The sequence below is a fragment of the Dipodomys spectabilis genome, unplaced genomic scaffold (assembly GCF_019054845.1).
Source record: "Dipodomys spectabilis isolate Male_0828 unplaced genomic scaffold, ASM1905484v1 ptg000002l, whole genome shotgun sequence".
Lineage (NCBI taxonomy): Eukaryota > Metazoa > Chordata > Mammalia > Rodentia > Heteromyidae > Dipodomys > Dipodomys spectabilis.
The window spans coordinates 50548257-50574683 of record NW_024870679.1 but is presented as its reverse complement, the minus strand read 5'-3'; the positions used below and the strand labels follow the sequence as shown (position 1 = coordinate 50574683).

General features: G+C 51.8%; 1 protein-coding gene across 1 annotated transcript in view; it reads left to right on the top strand.

Annotated features, from left to right (window-relative positions):
* Slc6a9 (solute carrier family 6 member 9) overlaps positions 1-26427 on the top strand; it is a 34301-nt gene that overhangs the window by 4852 nt on the left and 3022 nt on the right. The window contains exons 2-12 of the mRNA XM_042682645.1: positions 3187-3302; positions 16598-16754; positions 17269-17400; positions 17833-18103; positions 23302-23434; positions 23616-23750; positions 23840-23943; positions 24418-24655; positions 24736-24870; positions 24984-25083; positions 25170-25270. Of these exons, the coding sequence (XP_042538579.1) occupies positions 3273-3302; positions 16598-16754; positions 17269-17400; positions 17833-18103; positions 23302-23434; positions 23616-23750; positions 23840-23943; positions 24418-24655; positions 24736-24870; positions 24984-25083; positions 25170-25270 (1536 nt within the window). The 5' untranslated portion in view covers positions 3187-3272. The remainder of the gene's footprint in view (positions 1-3186; positions 3303-16597; positions 16755-17268; positions 17401-17832; positions 18104-23301; positions 23435-23615; positions 23751-23839; positions 23944-24417; positions 24656-24735; positions 24871-24983; positions 25084-25169; positions 25271-26427) is intronic.

Here is a 26427-nt window from a genome sequence, read left to right as displayed (position 1 = left end):
CTGGCATAGTGTTGTGGGCTTTTTCTGTTTTTGTGCTGGGGATTCAACCCAGCATATTAAGCTAATGCTCTATCACTGAGCTATACCCTAGCACTCAACTGGCACTTTTTATTAAAAAAAATTCTTTTTTTTTTTTTTTGGGTCCGGTCATGGAGTCTGAACTCTGGGCCTGGGCACTGTCCCTCAGCTCTTTAGCTCAAGGCTAGCGCTCTACCACTTGAGCCACAGCGCCACTTCCGGCTTTTTTCTTTTTTGCTTATGTGGTGCTGAGGAATCGAACCCAGGGCCTCAGGCATGCAAGGCAAGCGCTCTACCACTGAGCCACCTTCCCAGCCCTTAAAAAAAATTCTTTATTGAGATTGATTACATAAATTTCACAATACTGTGGGATAGGGATACTTAGCTAAGTCACAAACACATTTTAACCTTCACAAGGTGAATTATCAATATCATGGTCTATAAAATTTGTGAACTCTACAAACCTTCACAACACAACTATTTCTTCCAAATCAGGTGATATGTACATTTCTTTCCTTTAACTTGGTGTAAGCAGTTCCCTCTTTCTCTCATTCTCCCCTCCCATTGCTGCCCTTGAGTTGCTTAGTTCACTTTCGTCAACGTCCAGTGCAGCTAATGGACCCCTCTGCTGTATTTTTATCACCTGTTTCCTTCTGATTCTGTCAACTGGCACTTTTTGATTGGATAGATAGGGCCGTTACACAGAAAGGCAGGAGAAGCAGCAGAGAGTTAAACCAACTCATTCTCCTGGTCTAGTCACTAAGTGTTCTTGCTCTAGTAATCCATAAGCCACCTAAAGGCAGCTAGCACTGAGGATCTAGCTGAGAACAGATTCTGGTGACTGCCTGATTATAATGGCTTGAGTCAGAGATGTCAGAGATGAAACTTGCTCAGTACCTCCAGGCGAGGCATTTGGCCTGGGTTGGTCTTTCCACTTGGAAGCTAGATGAGGAACTCTGAAATGACCTGAGTGAGAACACTATGTAGCTTCAGTCCCAGGACACTGTCCTCAATTTACTCACCTGACTAAAGGGAATAATAATTTCCAGCCCCTGAGGTGGCTCTTAATAACACCATCTGCTGTTATTACTATCATCATTGTCATTATTACTCCTCCAATGACAGGTTTAGGGAAGTCTGATGGAGAGTATACTGCTAGGGAGGGGCCACAGGCAGTGCCAGGGGTGAGAAGGACTAGGATACAATCCCTTTCTGAAGGACATAGCTTCCTTCTGTAACTAACTGTTACCAGAAGACCAAAGATATGAACAGAATCTTGTTGGGAGAAGACACTGAGGGGCAGAGGCAAACCCTGACCACTGGCAAAAGGAAATGGTGCTCTTCCTTTCCCATCTACCATCTGGTAGTGGGACCACTACCAAGATGCAGATTTTCACAAGGACTCTTACAGGGAAGACTGCCATGTTTGAGGTTGAACCCTTGGGTACCATGGAAAATGTAAAGGCTGGGCACTGGTGGCTCATACTTGTAATCCTTGCTACTTAGGAGGCTGAGATATGAGAATTGTTGTTCAAAGCCAGCCTGGGCAGGAAAGTTGGTGAGACTCTTATCTCCACTTAACCACCAGAAAACCATAAGTGGCGCTGTGGCTCAAGTGGTAGAGCACTGGCCTTGAGTTGAAGAGCTGAGGGACAGCGCCCAGGCCCAGAGTTCAAGCCCCATGACTGACCAAAAAAATATATATATAATAATAATTAATAAAAGAAAGGAAGGAAAAAAGAAAAGAGATGAAGGAAGAAGAGAGAGAAGGAAGGAGGAAAAAGTGGTTCACATAGTTCTTCACTTACTTGTTTTAAAGAGACAAGTCCTATAAGAGATCAGATGATTCAAGGCAAAGGGCTTAATGAAGTCAAGGGCTTATTTGCAAAGGTAGTTTTCTTGCTTCTCCCTTATCCTTCCGGGGATTTCCTGTGGGTGAGAGGTAGTAACTTTCATAGGTAACTTGGGTGAGGCTGAGTGACCCGGAAGAGCTGTGGCAGTGAAGTTTGCTCAGGGAAGGTCTCAGAAGCACAGCCAAATCAACCTTAGGGTAGGGCACTGTGGAGTTTGAACCTCTTCATCTATCTGACCCAAGACTATCCTTTCATGAGAGAGTTAAGGCTCTCTGAAGGTTGATTTTTCTCCTAAGGCCTGTCAGAAATGATTCCTTTTTCATCTCTATTATTAAACCTATAATGCATGAGCTTTGCCACGTGGCTTGATCCTATCATTTATCTGCACACCTTTCCAACTCATCTGGCCCTGAGGGCTCTTCGATGTTTCCTCGGAGATCCTATGCTAAACCAGACCTGAATTCCAGGCCCCTGTCCCATTGGTTCCCCTTCATTTCGACCATTTCAACTATCTTATTAGCTCCAGCACAGTGTTGGGTGCTAGGCCCAGAAGAGTAAAAGAAAGCCAGTCCCAAGCCCTCAGGGAACTGGCTTGTGGTTGATGGACTTCTAGGCAAATATGTCTAATATGAGATGGTGAGGGCACAGGTTGAAGTCTGCATGATCCAGAAAGGAGGAAGCAATTTGTTCATTCTGGCAGTGGAGTGCTAGGACAAGCTACAGAGTGAAGAAAACAGGTTAAAGGACTTGGTTAAAAGGACTTGCAGAATTTCACCTAGTAAGCCTGCTGTAAAACCAGGAAGGCAAAAAGATTTGGCTACACCTGGTGAATCTGGCATGTGCAGAGCAGCAGAATGGCACCAGAATGGGGCAAGACCATCGTGGCTGGTTGGGCTGAAGTTGGGGAGCATGTGCTGATCCAAGCTGACTCCCCTCCTGGGCAAAGGCTGTGGCCATTCACACAGACGATGAAGGACTTGGACTCTGTCCCAGTTCTGTGTTCATTTTCTGTCTTTTATAGGATTGGGCATCTGGAGAGTCAAAAATAGACCTTTGCCCATTGGGACAGGAAGCCTGGAGAATAAAGGACCCAGGAGAGGGGTTGGGGGAAGAACTTGGAAGGGGCTGGTCCTCCAGGGTCATCAGAATTGAGCAGGATGCAAAATGGCCAGGCTGAAGGAGTAGGGGGAAGAGGGACACAAAGACCTCCCAGCTGGTAGTGTGGGGCTCTGTACTACCTGTTCTGGAGAGTTCTGAGGGCCACTCCTAGCCTGCCTGGGCCTAGGTCTCACCTTACTTTCTATTTTCTCTACAGCTCTTGAGGTCCGTTGTCTGAAAGGCACTGGAAGCAGAGCCTGCGAGTGTGATCCAGGTCTCCAGAGCCCCCCACCCACTGCCACCATGGTAGGAAAAGGTGCCAAAGGGATGTTGGTGAGTACAGGGGCCAGGATGATGGAGGTAAAGGGCACACACAGCCCTATATGATGTCCTACCAATTACTTGCTATGGCACAAGGGAGGGTATAGGAGGCTCTATTAGACCAGGGCTGGCACTGCCCAATTACCAGGGCTCTCCCAATCCCCAGGCAGGCAGCCCCTCACCCAGCAAGTGAGACAGCACCAAACTCCAGGCTCACAGCTGGGCAGGTTCCACCAGAAACCCTGCTGGAAGGCACACTGCCTGTCCTGGTGATAGGTGCTCTGGAGAGGACACAGCTCCTCTTGTTAGGAGGAGAGGAGAACAGCCAGGACTGTGCCATGGCTGCACCTGGGCAGCTCCTACCCACCCAGTGCTGTGCCTTAGGGCACATTCAAGTATGTGCTCATCAGGGATTCTCTGACACTGGTTTTTCTCTACTTCTCTGGTGCTTTCTCATGCAAATTTCATTAAAAAAAAAACTTTTGGGAAGCTGGGATGGTGGCTCAGTGGTAGAGTGCTGGCCTTGCATGTATGAGGCCCTGGGTTCGATTCCTCAGCACCACATAAGCAGAAAAAAGCTGGAAGTAGCACTGTGGCTCAAGTGGTAGAGCGCTAGCCTTGAGCTGAAGAGCTGAGGGACAGCGCCCAGGCTAGAGATCAGGCCCATGACCGACCAAAAAATAAAAATAAAAAAACAAGAAAACCAACTTCTTCTGAAATCTCCTCAATAATCTTCCTCCCCTTCTCCAAGCCATGGCCCCTCCTTTGTCCTCTACTTCAGAGCATAGGAGTGGTGCTGGGAAGGCCCTTCAAGAAACAAGAGCCTGGGGAATGGTCTTGAGGGAACAAGACTCATTGATGGATGGAGCAGGTTGGCACCGGAAGCAGGAAGCAAGAGAAAGAAGCCAGAGCCTATCCTGAGGGCTATGGTTGTATTTTTTGTCTTAGAATCTTGCTTCAGGGACAAGCCAGACTGGACAGCTGTCAGGGGAGGAAGCCAGTGACAGAGGACAGCCCTCCCTCAACAGCTCCCTCCCCACCAATGCCTTCTGTTGCTTCCCTCATTTAATGAAAGACTAGTTGGCCTGGGGTCTCTGCTAAGCCTTCTCTTAGCTAACCTAGTCTCTCACCAAAAATTTCTGGGATTTAGAGAACGTGGTTCAGAGGAATGGTTTGGGGAAAGGTATGGGGTGATTCTGCTTCTGTCCAATCCTATTCTGAATCTCTAGCATCCAGCTCTTCAAGGAGTCTGAATAAACCAGACTTCTGAAAGGATTTTTTTGTTGTTGGTGTTGGTAGTGGTGGTTGTGGGGCTTGAACTTGGGGCCTGGGCGCTGCCCAAGCTCTTCAGCTCAAGGCTAGCAATCTACCACTTTGAGCCACAGTGCCACTTCCAGTTTTCTGGTGGTTGATTGGAGATAACTGCCTCCTGGACTTTCTTGCCCGGGCTGGCTTCAAACCATGATCCTTAGAGCTCAGCCTCCTGAGTTGCTAGGGTTACAGGCTGAACCACTGGTGCCCAGCTGAAAGGATTCTTGAGCCAGTCTAGAATCAGTTGAGATGCTCAGGTTAGGCACAGATAGAGAGTTTATGATATTAACTCTTGCTGGGAGGTAGATCTTGTGTTAGAACCTAAGCAGGACCTCACCTTTTCCCTGGGAAATCTCAGTCCTCCCCTCTCCTTCCCTTGAGACACTAAGCCCTGTGAGCCCCTTCAAGCACTTCATGGTTCTTCTCTGGAGTGACCCTGGCAGGGCTGGCAGGCAGGAGAGCTGGCAAGCACGAGAATTGGGGTACCCATGTGGGCAGCTCAGAGAGCCTGAGTTACTAGGTCCCAGCTGAGCTTCCTGGACCGGTGCTATGCCTTCCAGCCGCCCGTGGGAGGGAATGCTGCCTTGGGACTCCCGTTCCCAGCACCAGGATGGCCTAAAGATAGCTGGGGCTTGCCCTCTGCCCTTTGCCTTCTACCCACTGCTGTGTTTGAAGCTCATAGCATCTGTCCCATGGGTACCCCCGGTGGTTACTCAGAGATTTCTATTCCTGCTTCTTGTTCAGTTTTGCTGATGACCTTGGGCTACTCTATTCTTGGGTCCCAGTTTGGAACTGAAGCTGCTCCATTCAGAGCTTGTCTCTAGGATACAGCCAGCCCCTGCCAAGACCCATCCCTGCTTACTAACATGGAGCTAAGTCAGCACTTGCTAGGTGTTTGTGTCTTCCTAAGGCCCAGTGGCTGAGGAAGTTCCTTCCAAATGCTACATCACTAGATGCCCTCCTAGGTCAGAAGAGAGGACGATGAAGATGTGTCTGTGAGCTGATGACGCCGAGAACTTCCTGGTTTTCTGTGGCTTCTATTACACTGTTTGTTTCCTGTTATCAAAGAGTTGGACAACTAGCCTCTACCTTGAGGTCCTCACTTCCACTGCCCTTTACCTCTGGTTTCAGGTCTCTTCAGTATCAACAGATGCCCTGTATCATCACAGGAGCTTCTTCTGGGCTCTCAGGCAGGTGCCCTAGAGAGGAGCCAGCCATTTCCCAGCACGTGCCCAGGCCCACATGCTTGTTGCACGTGTCTCTACCCCCACTCCCAGCCCAGATGGTCTCTGCCAGGCCAGCTCAGCTGCCTCCCTCACGCCTCAGTGGATCTTAGGACAGGGCCTTGCGAGGACCCAGCTGGCCAGGGTACCTCCAAGCTGGGAGCAGCTGGGATGCTCGGGGGCACCGAGGGTGGGTGGGATGGTCCTTCCACGGAGGCCCAGGGCCTCTGTACACGTGTAGGGCAGGACTGTCTGGGTCTCAAAGGACAGATGCTGGAGGAGGGGAGCTCAGGAGAGTAGGCAGAAGAGTCTTGACTGGCTTAGTTTTAACCCTACCAACTCACACCAAGCTCCCAGGCTGGCCATTTCAATCTCTTCCCCTGGCCTGAGCCAGGTTGGCTTCTTCCCATGTCTTTGAACATTTTGATTGAGTCATCCAGATACCAGGACGGTGGGTGTCAGAGCTTCTAAGTCCCAGAAGACTCTGCAAACACCTGGGCCTGCCCCACCCTTCTGCTTTGACTTGAGGATTTGGAGACCTCTTGTCTGCAGCATTCATCACGGGGCCTAGAACACAGTGAGTGCTCGTGCATCCAGTCCAGTCTTGGCATGTAGCAAGTGCTCAGCTAGTATAGGCTTGGCATGTGTTGGGAATTCACCAGGCACAGGGTTTGGCACATGTTGAGCGCTCCCTTGGTAGAAGGCCCTATCAGCCCTGGGCACTCAGCACAAGTTGCAACATGTGGGAAATGCTCAGCTAATACAAACTTGGCACACCCTGAGCACTCAGTGGAGAGCCTGCCACCCAGTGGATACTCATCTAGTATGGTGCCCAGTGCACAGTGGGTGCTTATTCAACTCAGAGATGGGCATTTTCACCTCATGTGAAGGACTTAGCATACCACAGCGGTTCACTTGACATGAGTTGACACACGGAGCTCTCAGCTTAGGGCCTGGCACATAGTGGGCCCTCTCTTAACACAGGACCTGGCACATAATTTGTACCCTTCCAGCATTGGATTGAGCATTACTCTGGTAATGTGGGTGTTCTCCTGACACACATCTAGCATGCAATGTTTTTCTCTCAGTATTGGACCTGACACACAGTGGGCACTCTTGCTGATACAGCTTCTGGCATCTAGTACTATTCTAACCCAGGTGTTGGCACATAGTAGTACTCTCCTAGCTCAGTGATGGCACACAGTCTATAAGAAAGTGCCCTTCTATACAAGACAGCTTAAGCAATGATTTTCTGATGGTTCTAGATGTGCGAATACTACTTCCCTGGTGAAATGGAATGTCCAGATCCAGAGGAAAAGGCCCTGCCTTCTTCAGGCTTCTTTGACTCTAAGACCCTGCTTTCGTAGCCTACATACTCAGTCCTATGGCCTCATCTTCCCGTACACAGCTTCCCCTAGTCATCCCCATGTCCCTAGCACTCTTTAATACTAGCTCAGCAGGACCTTCCCTCCAGAGTCACAGAGGACAACAAAGTCCCTAGAATCTTTGCCCTTCTGGAAGGATGCCCACTCTTATTAAGAAAAGTCAAAAGGCTGGGGCTAGGGGAGTCAGCCTTGCTAAGTGGGGCTGGAGCAGCTGGATCCCACTAATGAGGCCTCATTACAGCCAGGGCCCAGCTGGGCTACTGCCGCCTCCTGTCCCCATAGCCAGAGCCAGGGAAAGCCATCCAGCCAGGGCTGCCTGTTCTGGGAACCCAGCCCAGACCAGGGCAGCCAGAGCCCACCCTGGGTGGAAGTGAGCCTTTGGGCATCATGGGTGACTGGGCCTTCCTGGAGCCAGTGGCCCGACCAGGGCCTTGGCCCTTAGACTGTGCCCAAAGGAATTCAGGGGAGTGTGTCTGGGGCCTGGTTGCATGAGCCTGGCCCATTGAGTAGCTAAGTTGGAAAGGTCTAAAGCTATACTTAGGAGGGAGCCCAAAGGCCCATGCAGCCATCATGGGACTGTTAGGAGGACTGAGTTAGTATACATGAAGTGTTTAGGACTCACAGAAAATGCCTAATGTCTATTGTCTCTTATTGTTATTACTAATGCTACCTATATTCAGTGGTTGGTAGATATCCCCTATTTAAAGATGCAGAAATGGACAACAGACATGTTAAGCAACTTATTTAAGGTTGTATACGGTGAGAGGCTGCCAGACCTTAGATTTGAACTCAGGCCTAACTGACTGTGCCATTTTTCAAATATTAAATTTTTTTTTTGTTTTTTATTTTTGCCTGTCCTGGGGCTTGAACTCATGGCCAGAGTGCTGTCCCTGAGCCTCTTTGTACTCAAGACTAACACTGTACCACCTGAGCCACAGCACCACTTCTGACTTTTTTTTTTTTTTTTTGGTCTGGTCGTGGGGCCTGAACTCTGGGCCTGGGCGCTGTCCCTCAGCTCTTCAGCTCAAGGCTAGCGCTCTACCACTTGAGCCACAGCGCCACTTCCGGCTTTTTACTTTCTGCTTATGTGGTGCTGAGGAATCGGACCCAGGGCCTCGAGCATGCAAGGCAAGCGCTCTACCACTGAGCCACCTTCCCAGCCCCCACTTCTGACTTTTTGTGTGTGTGTGTGTGTGTGTGTGTGTATCAGTCATGGGGCTTGAACTCTAGGCCTGAGCGCTGTCCCTCAGCTCTTCAGCTCAAGGCTAGTGCTCTACCACGTGAGCCACTGCACCACTTCTGGTTTTTTGAGTGGTTTATTGGAGATAAGAGTCTCATGACTGGGACTGGGAAGGTGGCTCAGTGGTAGAGCGCTTGCCTTGCATGCCTGAGGCCCTGGGTTCGATTCCTCAGCACCACATAAGCAAAAAAGAAAAAAAAAGCCGGAAGTGGCACTGTGGCTCAAGTGGTAGATTGCTACCCTTGAGCTGAAGAGCTGAGGGACAGCGCCCAGGCCCAGAGTTCAGGCCCCACAACTGGACCCCCCCCCCCAAAAAAAAAAAAGGGTCTCACGGCCTTTCCTGCCCAGGCTGGCTTTGAACCGTGATCCTCAGATCTCAGTCTCCTGAGTAGCTAGGATTACAGGCATGAGTCACAGGTGCCTGGCTTCAGGTATTTTTTAAAGTGTTATCTTTCCCTAGTCAGTCTTCCCTATATTCTCCAAACTCACAGAAAAAATGTCCTTCCAGCAGAATTCATGTACACCTCATTTGACAAGTGTTTACTACGCTCCTGCTGTTTACCATTCCTTCCTCTACCATCTTACCAGTTTCCAAAGGGACTTAGCCCTTCCCAGGTCTAGAATACTGGTCCCACCTTCTTCCTAGCCCACTTTCCTAGCTCAGGCTTGTGTCTGAGTGTCAGCTAGGGACTGACCAGTGAGTATGGCCTCAGGGGAGAAGGGCTGGATTGGATGACACTCCACTGTAGTCATGGGGACACTGCTAGGATCACCCAGCCCATATACCACACTCTCAGACCTGTGTATCAGGTTCTGGATGATGCAGTACAAATCCCTCTGAGTCCTTATTCCATCCCTCCTTCCCTTTGGACTCAGTAGTGACCCTGTCTTGGTTAGTACCATCTGTCTTTGGACTGGTAATGGCATGGTTCTTCACATTCTCCTGTGAGGACACCCCTTCAGTTATCTTGGCTGAGTAGAGAGTCCCCAACTCCCAGAGAAAGATACAGCTGCAGGAACCAATATCTCCCAGTCCACACCACTGGAAGAAGACGTTTGAGATGCCCTGGTACTGCCCTGTGGACTGAGCCTTCACCACCAGGGCCCCCACAAAGCAAGGACCATCAATCCTTGGCCACCAACTACCTTACCCCAGGGGCCCACCCACAGCTGTGGGAGGGGGTGGCCATCCTCTCACCCTGTCCTACACTCCTTCTGCCCCACTCTGGGAAAGAGAGAGAGAGGGGAAAAAATTGAGAGAGAGAGGGAGGGAGTATGTGTGTTTTGTTCTAACAACTTGCTGGGAACAAGGGAAAAACACAACAAACCCTATGCCTCATTCTCTGTGGAGCTGCATGGGGACTGGCCGGAGGGGGAGGGCCAGGGCAGGGGGAGGCAGAGCTTCGGGAGGAGGTGAGGTGAAAGTAATTGCTGCTGCCCAGCCCGGCAGCGGGAGAGGCAGGGGATGCGTCAGTGTCGCACTGGAGCTGGCAGAGGTGTGAATGAGCGGTGGAGACACGCGGCTTGCTCCCAGCGCTCACCCCAGGATGGCCACGGCTCATGGACCTGTGACTCCCTCTCCCCCAGAACAGGTCAGTCACTTTCCAGAAGATTGAGCCCCCTTCCTGGTGTCAGGCAGGCTTGGGAGCTCAGCTGGCAGTGGGGCAAGGGGCTGAGTGGTTTGTGCCAGGGAGGGACAGGCACAGCCAGCCAGTGAGACAGACACCAGCCGAAGTGACCCAGAAAGTTGCAACTGTGCAAAGGAGTTCAGGAAGAGTTAGCTGTGTGGTGGGGGTGCAGGGGAGGCAAGTTGGGGGGGGTAAGGGCTCCCCCAGCCCAAGGACCTGCTGAGAATCTGCTCTGAGTATCAAAGCTGCATTGTCCCAGCTCCCGGGGAGACGGGCCGGAGGTGCCCAGGAATTGTACTAATCAATACAGCTTCATTGTCTGTGCCACGGCAGTTACTCCTATGGGGAGAGAGGGTGAGGCGGCGGAGAAATGTGGTACATGGCTCGGTGGTGGGGGTGGGGGAGGGGAGGGGACAAGACTCTCAGCTGGGAGGAGTAGGGGACCCCCCCCATCCCCCTGTGGAAGGTTTGCCAGTGTCCAGGACAAAGTGCCCATGGGGATGGGAGCCATGCGTCCTTACCTCTTGAAGTTAGGACTTGACAAGGATGCCAGGCACAATGTGGCTGATGGCAGTGAGGGAGAGGGGACCAGGAAAGCTGCCCTTCTCCCCTGTAGGACATCCTGACTTGACCTGCCAAAGACAAGAGAAGAAATGTCCTTTGAGGCCATGTGGGTGGGGTTTGGGAGACGTGTTATGCACCCGTAAACCTCAAGACTGTTAGGGTCAATATCTAGAGCCCACTTTTCCCAGAATGCCACCATGCTGCCAACCAAGGAGCCAGAAGCTGCCCACAGCTGCCCCAGTGCAGGCTAAGACTGTTGCCCCTGGCCAGGAAGGTGAGAGTACGGGCAGGACCTAGCCAGAATCCCTTACCACTCTCCCCAGAGTCTAGAGTGGAGCCTAGCATGCCTAGGTGCCAATCATCTGCTTGCTGCCCACAAAATTGGCAACTCACTCTCTGCCACTCAGGGCTCTGTGACAGAACACAAGGTATATCCTTGCCTGGACTCTGAAGGCAATCTGGGAGGAGTTCAGGGAGGGGCCCTGCCCAGAGCTTTCCTGAGCCAAGAGGAGGATGGCAAAAGGGGGATGGAGGACTAGATTTTCCCACAATTCTGTTCCTCTACCTACAGCTCCTGACTCTGCCCACATCTGGATGCCTGAGGCCAGAGATCAGGCCTGTCTTTGGGTCTTCCAAGCTACCACTCAATGTGTTGCCAGTAAAGGATAGACAACCTCTGTCACTGTATGGCAGATGCTGCCCAAGAGCCACTTTAGCTCCTGGCCTAAAGGGAGAAAACTCCAGTAAACAAACCACCAGTTCAATGCTAGTGGCTCCTGCCTGTAACACTTGCTATTCAGGAGCCCGAGGCCTGGATGATCATGGTTTGAAGCTAGCCTAGGAAGAAACGTTCTTGGGACATCATCTCCAATTAGCCAGCAAATGCTGGGCTAGTGGGCATAGCTCACATGGTAGAGTGCCAGCCATGAGCAAAAAAGCCAAGTGAAAGTACAAAGCCTGGAGTTCAAGCTCTGGTACTAGCACCAAAAAGAAAAGAACCAAGGGGTAGACGTGGGATCTAAGACAGCACAGTTGGCTGTAATGGCTGTTGCACTCGATTTCCCCACTGGAGCTCAGAGAAACTTGCCAGTGATCTGATTTGGCTCAGTCAGTCTGGGATGTGAGGTCTTGCCTGTTCTCGTCTATAAAGTTTGTCTTGGATAGGACTTCATCCCATGAGCAAGCCCTGGGGCCGGAGAGTCCGAAACAAGCAGCCTGCTGGGTCCCTGTGGAGCCCGCCCTGCCAGGGCAGCTCCAGGATTCCTCTGTGTCCACTGAGAATGGGAAGGAGTTCACAATTCACAAAAATACCCACAGGACACTGCGGGGATGGCGGGAGTCCCCAACCGAAGCAGAGCCAGAGTGCAGGGTTGAAGGCTGGGTCTGTGTTCAGGCATGGTAGAAAGGAGGGAGTTCTGTCTTTCACTCACTGTTATCTCTAGGGTAACAGCCTGGCCACTGTTTTCTTCTTTATGCTTTTCTGGACTTCTCCAAATCGTGTGTATGTGTGTGTGTGTGTGGTGTGTGTGAAGTTTTTACAATCAGAAGAAAATGTGTAAATACTTTTAAAAAAGTAATCTAGAGAACTAGTAGGAACAAAATGGGAAATACAGGGAAAGTTAGAAACAGCCAAGTTGCAGGTAGGATCACCTGACCTCTCTACCCTGGTTTCCAAGATGGGGGTGCTGAGTGGAAGTGACTTGCCCTTGGCTACTGGAGAAGCAGGTTCTAGAACATCTGAGTTCTAACCCTCTGTACTTCTTACCACAGTCAAGCTCGGGGTAGAGTAGGAGATCCAGATTCTGCCCTCAGAGCTGAACAGCCTTAATTCCAGTAGCTTGTCCAGGACACCAAATAAGCCAGGCAGAGGGCTATGTAAAGGACTTACATAAGTGACTGCTCAGTGGGGCTTAGCCAGCCAGGCTGGGTCAGACAGGGAAGGAGGCTGTTAACCCAAGAAAGATCGTAGTCTTGATACAGGAGGGGCACCAGGCCCTCCAAGGCAGGTTTTGAGGATCAGGGAGCTTCAGATACAGGTGTGTGTGTGTGTGTGTGTGTGTGTGTGTGTGTGAGAGAGAGAGAGAGAGAACACACATACATGTGTATGGCAGTCAGCATTCCCTGCTCAGCTATAGAAGGAAAGCTCCCAAGCCTGCACTCTGCACTCTTCCCAGTCTGGGAGAGCTTGGGTACAGGTCAGGGAAGTCTCTTTCCTGGAGACTACCCAGCAAGCTCATGGCAGTGGTGAGTGGGACCAGCTTGTGTGACTGTAGTCTCTCATGGCTGCTGGGAACGGTGGCAGGACACAGGCAGGAGAATCAGAGGAGAACCTTCCACTATGTTTTTATTTCTCACTAAGGTGTAAGCACATGAGGAGGGGATGCAGCAGACAGGATGGCATGCAGTAGGCAGAAGCCTGGAGCTCTGCCTGTCCGAGCCTCAGGCTTCGGCAGACTGTAGACAATCAAATTGTAAGCACGGAGGAGTGTTTTTGTGGGCATTGTGGAGCTGATGCCCACTTCAGGTGCAGTTAATATCAATGATAGAACTGTCCACCCATCAGATCAAGAAAAGCAAGAGTCTTAAAATGGGAAAGATAAAGGTAAGGTGGGGAAAAAATGCCGCAACATTGAAATCATTACCCCTAGGAGGCTAGGACAGGGAGGAAGCCACAGCAGAGCTGGACAAGGAGTAGAATCAGAGCACCCAGAAAAGCCTGCAGTGAGGGAGCATTTGGAGATTGTTCCTTTGGTTTGCTTGCAAAAAGGAAGTCTTGGCTGTGTCTCCACTGAAAGCTGAGGAACCACTCATCCCCACCCAGCCTCCTAAATCTAGATTGCAGTGGAATTGAAGTCAGGGGCCAACTGGGCAAGTCTGGAAGTCAGGGCACCCCTGTGAGGAGATTCAGGGCTGGGCTGGAGGAGATGGGTGCCCCTTCTGTGGGGAGCTTTTGCACCCAGCTGACCTCTAATGTCATTAGGCTCTCCCTGCCAACCCCATTCTCGTCCCCGTCCTGCAGGCGCTGGCGTTCTGCATTGTGCGCACGGCTGAACCAGTTAGCACATGGCTCAGTGGTGTGCGATTCATTAGCTGGCTCTTGAGGGCTTGGGCAGACTGCTGCTCCCTGTGGCACGTGGCTAGGGGCATCACCATCCTTCCTTCCTGTCCCCCTCCGAGCCTAGAAAATGGTGAACCTGGAAGGTCTAGGTCTGTTCCTGTTGTATGTGGTCGGGGGACCCAGCTCAGTTCCTTCTTACTGCTCGGCCAGGAGAGAGGTCTTGAACTTTAAGCCTTGGAGAATTCAGTCTCTTCCAGGGACCTTGACCTTGATCTATCCATTGGGTCATGTGGGGCCCTCAGCTGTCCCTTTTACATTTCTAACCACTGCCCTATGACCCCACCCACAGACTACAGCTGCCACAATCCTACATTGTGCCCCTAAGTAAACAAGCCTGGGACAGAATAAAAGTGTTATTGTAGAGCTACTTGTTTGGGAATGGGTCAGGCCTTGCACCCTCCCTCTGAAAATGGTCCCTTGACTCTGGTTTGCTATACTTGTCCCAAAGAGGGCCTTTGGAGGTGGTGATATGCTCAAGTAAGATTCCATAGGGGAGCCACTCTCTCCCACAGCTTAGTGTGCCTCTGCGTCCCCTCACCAGGAAGGCCTTCTTTGGCCTCACTCTGTCCTCCTCCCTTGCTCTTATAACTCTGGCGGTGTGCCCTTTGCAGTCACCTGGAGGCTGCATCTTAACTGATGTATGTAGGCTGGACATCAGTGGCACATGATTATAATCCCAGCTACTCAGGAGACAGATCTGAGAACCGTGTTTCAAAATCCATTTTTGGTTGGTCAGTCATGGGGCTTGGGTGCTGTCCCTAAGCTCTTTTGCTCAAGGCTGATACTCTAATACTTTGAGCCACAACACCACTTCCGGTTTTCTGGTGGTTAATTTGGGCGCTGTCCCTAAGCTCTTTTGCTCAAGGCTGATACTCTACTACTTTGAGCCACAACACCGCTTCCGGTTTTCTGGTGGTTAATTTGAGATAAGAGTCTCACAGACTTTACTACCTGGGCTGGCTTTGAACCATCATCCTCAGATCTCAGCCTCCTGAGTAGCTAGGATTATAGGCGTGAGCCACCACCACCCAGCCTCAGAGTGCTTCTTGAAGGACCTCTCACACCGTTTTCCCATGCTGTCCAGGGGTATGAGGGACAGCTTGGCTGCTGGAGCAGCCTTGAGTTGGGTGTGCAGGCTGGCCCCTCACAACCTTGTCTGCCAGAGGTTGGTACGCTTGTGTTTATATTCCCTTGTGGACCTTTCCAGAAGTTTCTAGGGCACCTGTGAAGCCATTTTTGTCTGTCTGCCAGTGTCACAGTCTGACAGCATTTCAAAGTGGTGGGCCACCTTGCTTATTATTGGCCAAGCAACTGTTGTCCTGGCGATATCTCTTTCAAGCTGAGTGTCAGCATCATGCTGCTGTCTCTGAGGCCACATTGCTCCATCTCTGATCCAGGTGTCCTTCAGAGATTTCTGTCCCTTCCTCTCACAGGAGCATAGCTCATGCTTGGCCCTTAAACACTGCATGTGTTTTTCATCTGGTGCCTCTCAGGGTCTTTATTTTTTTTGTTTTTTATTTTTGCCAGTTCTGGGGCTTGAACTCAGGGCCTGGACATTGTCCCTGAGCTTCTTTTGCTCAAGGCTAGCACTCTAACACTTGAGCCCCAGTGCCACTTCTGGCTTTTTCTGGTTATGTGGTACTGAGGAATCAAGCCCAGGACTTCATGCATGCAAGGCAAGCACTCTACCACTGAGCCACCTTCCCAGCCCCCTTTATGTCTTCTTAACAAGACTCTTCAGCCCCTGGGTGCAGAGTGGCTATCAAGCCAGAGGCCTCTGTGGAAGGCGGCTAGGAGTGGTGTGGTCCAGAGAAGGGACACATTCCCTTTTACTAAGGGACCTGCAGCGCTAGTTCCAACTCTGGGACAGAGGCTGCCCATGAGCTGTCTGTCTTCAGTGGAGCCCTGGGCCACCCAGCCCAGTGTGATGGCTCCAGCGGGCAGGCCCTGCATTCTCCTCCAGCGCACAGCCCTCCATCAACGTTCTCCACCTTGGGACTCCATATTCTTCAGGCAACTCTCTTAATACACCCAGACTCTTCTCCCTTCCCTGCTTTTCTAGAACTATGGTTTCCCCTAGCAGAGTCTGTCCTCAAAGTCTAGCATGGTGCCTCTCACTCTGGTCTCTTCCCCTGACTCATGGCCCAGCAACCCTAGCTGTAACCTCAGTCAGCTTCTCCCGAGCCCCCTCCCCAGCTGTGGGCACTATGGAGTCTCCCCTGGATCCTCTCACATGGAGCCTTGCAATGTCCTCCCTAGAGCTGGCCCAGCTCAGCTGCTCCTCACTTCTCTCCAGACATTTCCCACTCTATACCCTAGGAAGAAGCCTTCAGCTGGGGGAGGGGTCTTGCCAATGACTGCCCATGGGCAGCGTGCTCAGCCTGGCGATGTAGTAGGCAGCCCGGCGGGGGTGGGGGGGCTGTCTGGACACAGGCCCCTTTGTGCCCAGCCTGACTTGGCTGCTTGGTATGAGGTTCAGCTGCTCCCAGATCCGTACCCCGAGGGGAGAAGGAGGTTTGAGAGAGGTGGGAAGATCTCATCTCTGCTCCCCCCTCAGTATCCCACTCCCAGTAGTGAACAGCAGCCCTTCAGGTGTGCGTACACACCTGGCATCGGCTGCTGGGGCTCAGTAAGGGAGGCTCTGCTGGGCATCCTCTGGCAGCCACTGGTCCTTGCTCCCCTCCTCCGTCAGGTCTGCCTGCAGCTCCTGCCAGCAGAGGGAAAGCCCAGGAGGAAGATGCTTGAAGGGTCCAAGGTGTTCCCACTGGGGGAGGCTCAGAGGGTCAAGCATGGAGGACAAACGCCTTGCTGATGGTGACTTTTCTCCTGTCCCCACAGAATGGTGCTGTGCCCAGCGAGGCCACCAAGAGGGACCAGAACCTCACACGGGGCAACTGGGGCAACCAGATCGAGTTTGTACTGACGAGCGTGGGCTATGCCGTGGGCCTGGGCAATGTCTGGCGCTTCCCATACCTCTGCTATCGCAACGGGGGAGGTACCCAGTGGACACAGGGCAGGGACCACTCACTCTGGTAGAGCCCACTCACCAGGGCCTGGGCTACTCTCTCCCTGGTTCAGACCCAACTCCAGAAAGGCTGGCCTCTGGCCCTCATCTTTATCCCTTCCTTAGCTTAAGTACAAGACTACCCTTCAACCCTGCTCCCTTGAGGCAAGGAGAAGTGAAGAAAATAGCTCAACTTCCTGGGGTTCACTCTCTTACCCTCATGTGTCAGCATCTGCTCACATGTGTCATGGTTAAACCATCCATTCCCACCCAAACATGGCAGCTCCAGGATTGGATTCTGTGGGGAGCTGACTTCCCAGGAGCCTCTGTCAAGTTCAAAGGCCGTTAGGGGACTGTGCCTCAGATCCCAGCTCCTCAGTGCCTGCCACACCCCTACTCTAACCCTATCCAATCACAGGGTTTTACTGTTGGGTTTGGAGCAAGAAGGCCAGGGGGGATTTCCCAAGCCCACCCTGAGCCACACCTACCTCTCCCTGCCCACCAGGCGCCTTCATGTTCCCCTACTTCATCATGCTGATATTCTGTGGGATCCCCCTCTTCTTCATGGAGCTCTCCTTTGGCCAGTTTGCAAGCCAGGGCTGCCTGGGAGTCTGGAGGATCAGCCCCATGTTTAAAGGTAAGACCTGGGTGGGTGGGACTGGCGCTCTCTCTCTCTCTCTCTCTCTCTCTCTCTCTCTCTCTCTCTCTCTCCTCTCCTCCCTCCCCCCTCTCACACACACAGGCCTCTGAAGGCCTAGTCCACTAACCCATCTGTATAAACACTGCCATCCCCTGTGGAGCCTTGGCCCTGACCCCCAGCCCCACCACATCAATGGCTAAGCCATAGATACCTGCTGGAGTCCATGTTTACATAGCCTCCACCCTCCTCTCCTGCCAATATACACACAAATTACTCCCTAATTCTCCTTGTTATGGCCTTGACCTACCCCTCCAGCAGCCATCCATCAAAGTCTACCCCTTGGGCCCTCAGGAACTGTTCACCTCACCTCCTTCTGCTTAGATGTGTGAGACTTCTCCCTCAACAGTGCTGATTGGTTCCCTTCTCCAGGCGTGGGCTATGGCATGATGGTGGTATCCACATATATCGGCATCTACTACAACGTGGTTATCTGCATCGCCTTCTACTACTTCTTCTCATCCATGACACATGTGCTGCCCTGGGCCTACTGCAATAACCCTTGGAACACGCCCGACTGTGCTGGTGTTCTGGATGCCTCCAATTTCACCAATGGCTCCCGGTCCTCCCTCCTTCCCAGCAATCTCTCTCACATGCTCAACCACACCCTGCAGAGGACCAGCCCAAGTGAGGAGTACTGGAGGTGAGGCCCCCCCACTGGAGCCAAGCCAGAACGGGACCTGGAGGCAGCCCTCAAGCCCTCCTTGTCCCCATTAAGCAACCGTGTGCAGACTAGATCGGGTTTTCTGACCTCAGCTGTGTTAAGGTGGGTAAAGAGGCTGACAACGCAGAGAGCTATGGAAGATGGCGAGTTGGGAAATCCTTACAGAGTAGTAGTGAGAGAGAGAGCTCCAGAAATCTGACAAGACTACAGAAAAGAATTCAGACAAAGGAGGATGGCATGCTGGTGAGAACAGCATAAGCAAAGGCTCTGGGTCCCAGATAAACAGAGGTTGATCCTAAGGCTGTGGGGAGACTACCATAGCCTGTGGAGGCACACTGTGTTCATAGAGAACTGACAAGAATTAGGCTTCGATTTAGTACTGCAGACCAAAAGGAGCCAAGAAATAGCTAGGGTGCCAAGATCAAAACAGGCCATTCAGAGGTGAGAGACCAGAATCTCAGGACCTGCTGAAAGCAGCTATTGCTGCGAGTGTCCTTGAGCACCTTGTCCAAAGTGGTAGGTGAGGGTACTTCAAGACATCCTGGAAGGAATTTCCCATATCCTGTTGAGGAGCCCCAGGGCAGAGCATATGGGTGAGTAGACCTCATTCATTCACTCCACAAACATTCATGATGTGTGCTCCGCAGGCTCTGTGTGTCTATGGCAGGTACGAAGGGCCCAGAGCATCTGCCCTGAGGAGTTCAAAGTCAGGTGGGAGACCGATAGCTAGTCATAGTACAGGCAGGTGCTTTGGTATAGGTCCATGTATGGGGTGTGGAAACACCAAGGAGGTAGTAGTTATGGCTACCCAGGAAAAGGATAAGGATCAAGAGAGCAGAGACTAGGAGGCCTATGGGAGCGGTGCTTGTGGGGGCAACTGGAACAGAGGTGAGACCGGCAGGCAGCACATGCGCAAGAGTTCGTTGCTAGCCTGAGTTGAAGGCTTTCTCTGCCCTCAGGGAGAGCCACAGGGTTGATGCACAGGCCCCTGGGATTCTGCAGTTCCAGTGGGTCCTCCAAGTCCAGTCCAAAGGGCACAAACCTGGAGCACTAGATCCTCTGTGCCAGCCTCTGCTGGCAGAGGATAGGCCCTCAAAGGTGGGTAAGACATGGCTAACGGCCCTTAGAACGCAGTCTAGGGAAAAGAACCTGTCTTCCAGTGAGAGCTTGACAGGCCTGGTGGCTCAGTCACTGGACAAGCTGTTTAAGAGGCAAGGCAGAACAGTGCGTAAGATACAGGTGAACATTGTCTTATAGTGTTCATCCAGTGGAAGAGCTAAGCGGATATTTGCCCAATGCAAGGTGTAAACTGGGTAGCTTGATCTAGCCTGAGGATGATAAGTCCTGTTGGATGTTTCCAGAACCACAAAGCCTTCTGCTCCTCTTCTATACTCTCTCCCTATACCTTCCCCTCAACCAGGTCCTCCATAGTGCCTGTCCCAGGAAAAACTCCCAGGAGAAATCTCTGGAGGTTTTTATCTAGTAAAATCAGAGAATTGCCTTCAGAAATCTGATGGGGGCTGGGAGGGTGACTTCGTGGTAAGGGTGCTTGTCTAGTATGCATGAAGCCCTGGGCTCAATTCTCAGTAACACATAAACAGAAAAAGCTGCTGTGGCTCAAGTGGTAGAGCACTAGCCTTGAGCTAAAGAGCTCCAGGACAGCACCCAGGCCCAGTGTTCAAGCCCCACAACCAGGGGAAAAGAAGAAGAAGAAAATAAAAAGAAAGCTGATGGAGGGTGGGGGGGAGAGGGGAGGGCACTGGGTGACCAGCTGAGCCCTGCACACAGACCTAGGTTGTACCAAGCCTTCCTGAAACCAGCGCTGTCTCTAGCTCCATAGCTTCCTGGTAGAATAGCTCCTTACTGCCACCTCCTGGAAGTCCTGGGAAGTGACCTGTCACAATAGCCTTTGAGCTGGTTTCAGGAGAGTTGCCCCGGACCCCATATCCTGAGCATCTACTCTGTGCAGACATATTATTTCAGTAGACACTGTTATCCCCAGGTTCAGATCTGGAGGCTGATATTCAGAGGTTAAGTGGTTGCCAGTAACAGGGCCATCTGGTCAGGGGGGCCTGACAGATGTGGTCAGCCCACAAGAACCTTTGAATAGTGGCATTAGAGTGGTTATGATAGCCCATTACAACTCTGTGTTAGGTAGATTATGCAGGTGTAATTTTCAAGATACCATTTTATGGGGTTGGAGGCATGGCTCAAGTGGTACGGTGCCAGCCAATGAGAGAAAGCATCAGATACGGAGTTTGAGTCCCAGTCTCAGACACCAAAACAAACAAAAAAGTTACCATTATATGAATTAGGAAATCAAGACCAAAAAAAATTTTTTTATGGTTAGTGGTAGATAGAGTGCTTGCTGAGCATGCAAGCGGCCCCCTTTGATCCTAGCAGCGTAAAAAAAAAGATACCTCTAATATAAGGTAAGTCCAGAGGGCAGATTTCTGAGCTACATCTGCTTCTTGCCTACCCTTCCCACTTAAACCCTCCTCCGCTCTTTCACCATTTCCTTCCACCTGACCTTCACATTCTTATCTGTGCTGGTCTGAGTCCTGCCACCAGGCCCTAGCTTCATGACCAGGCTTTCCCAGCTCCACAGCCTCTGTGGCATCCAACACCTGATACCCAACACAGTAATCCTAGCCCACCTTCCCCCTCCTCCTGGCACCTCCACCCCATTCAAACCTTGTCTCTGCCACTTATGTCCTCTTTGGTCTTGGGAAGTCATCCAACCTCATGTATTTACCCTTCAGAGTGGTTATGATAGCCCTTTCATTGGTGTGTGTGTGTGTGTGTGTGTGTGTGTGTGTGTGTGTGTGTGCATGCATGGGCATGCATGCGCATGTGCACATGCGCACGCCAGAGCTGGAGCTTGAACTCAAGGCCTGGGCGCTGTCCCTGAGCTTTTATGCTCAAGGCTAGTTTTAGTGCCTTATTTCTTGAGCCACAGCTCCACTTCTGGCTTTTTTGTTGTTAATTGGAGATATGACTTTCACAGACTTTCCTTCCTGGGCTGGCTTCAAACCTTGATCCTCTGGTCTCAGCCTTCTGACTAGCTAAGACTACTGACATGAGCCACCAGTACCTGGCTCCCTTATTGTTATAAATATGACATGAGATGCTCTAGCATAAACATCAAGAACTATGGTGTATGCTCAGTGGCCATAGCCATAGCCATGACCGGATGAGTGACGACCGCAGCTATGGTAGCTCTCTTATGGCCTTTTAGATAGATAGATAGATACGTACATACATACATATGAAAAATAATAAGGCAGAGGCTCAGAGTTTGGAGTAGAAACTCTTCTGGGCCCACTGGTGGTAATAAATTCAAGTTCTAAAAGAAAAATAAATTAGAATAATTCCATAGAGCCACTTTGTAAATATGTTGTGTTCCAAAAGTTCTTAACTGATCCCAAAAACACATGGCCTAAAACAACAACACACTTAAATATGGTGCCATCTAAAATAAAGCTAGTGTTTATTCTTTGGTTCTCAGGCTAACCTTCTAAACTCTTTAATTTCTAGTATGGTAACGCTATGTTCTTGCAATACAAAGTAACATCACATACTACCAGTTTAAAGATGGGCACTGGGGGTTCACAACTGTAATCCTAGCTACTCAAGAGGCTAAGATCTGAGGATTGAGGTTCTAAGCTAGCCTAGGCAGGAAAGTCTGTGAGACTCTTTAATCTCGAATTAACCAGTAAAAAGCCAGAAGTGTAGGTATGGCTCAATTGGTAGAATAACAGTCTTGATCAGAAAAGCCAAATGAGAACATGAGGCCCTGAGTTCAAGTACCAGTTCTGGCACACACTGACAAATATACACACAACTACAGTATTTAAAATCCTTTAAACAATAAAGGGTTTCTTTACTTGAGTGCTGCTGCTTCGGGAAAGCATCTGTTGAGTGAAGCAGAAGAGACCAAGCTTCCCAGCACTGATGTGTCCAGTATTGGAGTACCCAGGCAGGAAGGGCCTCCGTGCTTGGGTAGTCCAGAGCCCCAGCCTAGCTGCTCTCAGCTGTGAGGGACCTCGTCTGTTTACCTCAATGGACCAACACATACTTTTGTCTGTGTGTGCTGTGAAGGAAGAGACAGAAGAGCACTGTTGAAGGGGACCAGGAGCTTCTGCTGTTCCTCTTCCTGTTGTCTGTTGGTTCCTGGGGCCTGAGAGCCTGGAAATGGTCCTGAAAGTGCTTGGGGTTGATGCTGGCAGACTAGAGAAAGAGGGAGGGGACGGAGAGGGGGAGAATGCACCCTCTGCAGGCCATATTGTGAAGAACCTGGGTGGAAGATAGACTGCCAAAGGATCATGCATGTTAGTAGGCAGGCCTGCCAAGCAAACATGTATGCCTGCCTCTCTTGTACTGTTCCTCTAACCTGGCCTGGCCTCCCTGGTCTCTTTGTCCATCTCTTCTCAACTCCTTACCACCAAAGCTGCAACCTGGCTTATTCTGAGAAGCCTTCACTCTGAGGCTCTCCCCACGAGAGTGTCACATCCCTGCCTATGGCACTTGGTCCCATCTTTACCCCCTTCTTTCCTTCTAAAGCAGTCCTGCTTCTTTCCTCCGCCTTCTTCCATGAGGAAGAAGCTGCTCCATGCAAGTCTGGATGCCCAGTGGCCTGGCCCACAGCCTGGCATATGAATGTCCTGTTGATTGAAAGAGCACAGCTGGGCCCATAGGGAGGAGTTCAGGTGCTTAGCACCTGGCTGTCTTCCCTTACTTGGTGGGAGATGGAGAAGACTAGGGTGAAATACTTAACAGAAGGCTTCCTGGAAGAGGTGGCTCTGACAGGATGAAAGAGGGATTCCCAAAGGGCAAAATGCAGAGGCAAAGGGCAAGTGCCTGTGGGGGGCCCAAGCAAAAACTGGGAGATGCCCATGCCCCAGGGGAAGCCTGAGCCTCAGATAACTCCTTGAGGCCAGGACACTGAGTCCTTGAGGGTCCCAAGAAAGGCTGCATGGCAGTGGACTTGTGTCAAATTGTCAGGAGTTGCAGTTGGCTGCTAGGGGCTGGGCTGGCTGGGACTGGGGTCCTAAATGTGGCTCCCGTCTCACACAAACAGGCTGTTGTGGGAGAAAGGGGAGCAGCTAGCAGGCCCATGGGGTTTGGGAACTGCAGCACGGAGGCTGGCCGTGCAGTGACAGCCTCCCCTTCCCCAGGCTCTACGTGTTGAAGCTGTCAGATGACATCGGGAACTTTGGGGAGGTGCGGCTGCCCCTCCTGGGCTGCCTCGGTGTCTCCTGGGTGGTCGTCTTCCTCTGCCTCATCAGAGGGGTCAAGTCTTCAGGGAAAGCAAGTACCTTCCCCGACAGGGTCTGGCCCTTCCTGGGGGGTGGGTGGGTAGTGGGGAGGGGGTAATGATGGGTCATGGGAAAGAAAGAAAGGCCAGAGCCCAGTGGCGGTGGGGGTGGTTTGAGAGGTAGTAGCAGAGTGGGAAGGGGGGCGAGAAGTCCATGGAGCCCTGTCCCCCCAGGTGGTGTACTTCACGGCCACCTTCCCCTATGTGGTGCTCACTATCCTGTTCATCCGCGGAGTGACCCTGGAGGGAGCCTTCACGGGCATCATGTACTACCTGACTCCACAGTGGGACAAGATCCTGGAGGCCAAGGTGGGATGCGGAGGGGGACCCCAGAGGAGTCAGCGTGGGACCAGGGTGGTTACCTCTGGCCACATCACCTCACTGGCCACCCTCTGCAGGTGTGGGGCGATGCCGCCTCCCAGATCTTCTACTCGCTGGGCTGTGCCTGGGGCGGGCTCATCACTATGGCTTCCTATAACAAGTTCCACAACAACTGCTACCGGTAAGAGGCCCCGACCTGCCTGGAGGCTACCCTGTCCCCTGGTCTTTCCATAGCCTGATCACCCAGACTCCCAGGCTCTGCCCTGCCAGGGGCCTTGCCTCCCATTCACAGCTCCAAGTCTTGACAATGCTGTATCTGGATGGAATCTCCAGAGCGGGAGGAAAAGCTTTGGCAAAGACAGAAGAGATGAAACAGCTATCAGGAATCTGTGAGGGCTCAGGGGCCTACGACTCACTTTCACAAGGCCCAAGAAAAGGGGTAGGGGGAGCCTTTGATTCTAGAACTTTCCATGTCTTCTCTCTTGCCTCACATCAAGGAGTGGGGAGCAAGCTAACACCCTATGGACTTGGGTCCAAGTTCTTCTTTTTTTTTTTTTTTGGTAAACTCCATCTTTTCCATTAGTCCAATAAAGGGATTTGTCAAATATAGATCTGCTCTTCTCTTGAACTCTGCCCCCGTTTTCCCCTCTCTCAGGGACAGTGTCATCATCAGCATCACCAACTGTGCCACCAGTGTCTATGCAGGCTTTGTCATCTTCTCCATCCTCGGCTTCATGGCCAATCACCTGGGTGTGGATGTGTCTCGCGTGGCAGACCACGGCCCTGGCTTGGCCTTTGTGGCTTACCCTGAGGCCCTCACACTGCTGCCCATCTCTCCGCTGTGGTCCCTGCTTTTCTTCTTCATGCTCATCTTGCTGGGGCTGGGCACTCAGGTACAGGTGCAGGGTGAGCTGGGGGATTGGGGAGGGAGAAGCAGGGCTCGAGGTCCCGCTCTGATAGCTGTGTCCTGCAGTTCTGCCTCTTGGAGACACTGGTCACTGCCATCGTGGATGAGGTGGGGAATGAGTGGATCCTGCAGAAGAAGACCTATGTGACATTGGGTGTGGCTGTGGCTGGCTTCCTGCTGGGCATCCCCCTTACCAGCCAGGTAAGAACCACATTGAGTTGGAGAAAGGCTGGGCTGCACTTGCCAGGGTACATGGGAAACAAGGGAGCCTGGGGCCTTGGACCCTCCTGGCTCAGTTGCCTGCTGGCCCACAGGCAGGCATCTACTGGCTGCTGCTGATGGACAACTATGCAGCCAGCTTCTCCCTGGTTGTCATCTCCTGCATCATGTGTGTGTCCATCATGTACATCTACGGTAAGTGCTGCACTTCCATGGCCCTGCCTGTCCATCCCTGGCCAGTCCTGCTGGGTCTGCTGACCCATCCCCCACCCTTTCTCCAGGGCACCGGAACTACTTCCAAGACATCCAGATGATGCTGGGCTTCCCTCCACCTTTCTTCTTCCAGATCTGCTGGCGCTTTGTCTCTCCAGCCATCATCTTCGTGAGTGCCTTGGGGCCCTCCCTGCCCCCTACTGGCCCTCAGCCAAGTGTCTACTTAGGAACCAGCAGAAAGGGAGCAGGAGTCCATCGACCTGGCCAGAGCTCTACACCCACAATTCTGGCTTCTGGTGTCTGAGGGAAAGATTGATCAGATAGGTGTAAGCCACCAGGCCTTGGCCTTGGCTTAGGAAGGAGATGTTGAGCCTCATATTTGACTGAAGGCAATGTCCATGCTTGAAGGGGACAGTGGCCGCAGCAACTCCAGTGAGTCAGCCCCCTCCCTGGTGTGTTCTGCCTGGCTTCTTCCGAGGGGGTTTCAGGAGGCTTTGCGATTGATGTCACTGCTGTCACTCAAGGAAGGAGAGGCATGGCAGGATCAGGAATGGTGGAATGTCCCAGAAGCATCCCCTTTTGATGCCAGTTTGAAGGAGTCAATAGTTCTGCTGTGGGGGCAGCTTTCCAATCTACTAGGAACTGGGTTGGCTTGGGGGGTGCTGTCCTTAATTCTACAAATGCTGAATGGAGAGCAGAACTGGTAGGAAGACCATTCCCTATTCCCCTCCTCCCCCCATTACAAGGAAATAGGCACTTCCTGAACAGATTCCCATACCACCACCCTCCAGGGGTGATGAGGAAACCAAGACATAGGGATACTAAGTAGTGCCCAAATTACCTAGCTTACAAGAGGCAGCTAATAAAGGTCATGGTGTGGAGCAGGTAGCCTAGTTTGGAGCCAGCCTGCTGGGTGACCATGACTCTAGAAATCATGCCATAGGAAGGAAGAATGGCCTGTGAGTCTGAAAACCAGATCATTGGGGTCAGAGGCTGGGGGCATGAGTTGATAGTATAACAGTACACAGAGAGTCAGAGAGGTCAGCTAATGGTAAAGCAGCATCTAGTCAGTTTGGTCCCGCTGAACTTCTCAGTGCTACAGGGAACTCCACACTGAACTTCCACTCTGGCTCATATTTCTAATAAAAAGGTCCCTGGAGGGCAGAGGCCTCCACCACATGCGGTATGGGGATGTTTCCCCAGCTTGGCACAGTACCAGCTCTGGCCACTGGCCCAGCTTTGAAACAGGAGGAGCAGACGTCTCCTGTCAGGAGTTGGAGGCCAGTGGAGGCAGGTGCCACCACCCCACACCCGAGCCTCTTGGGG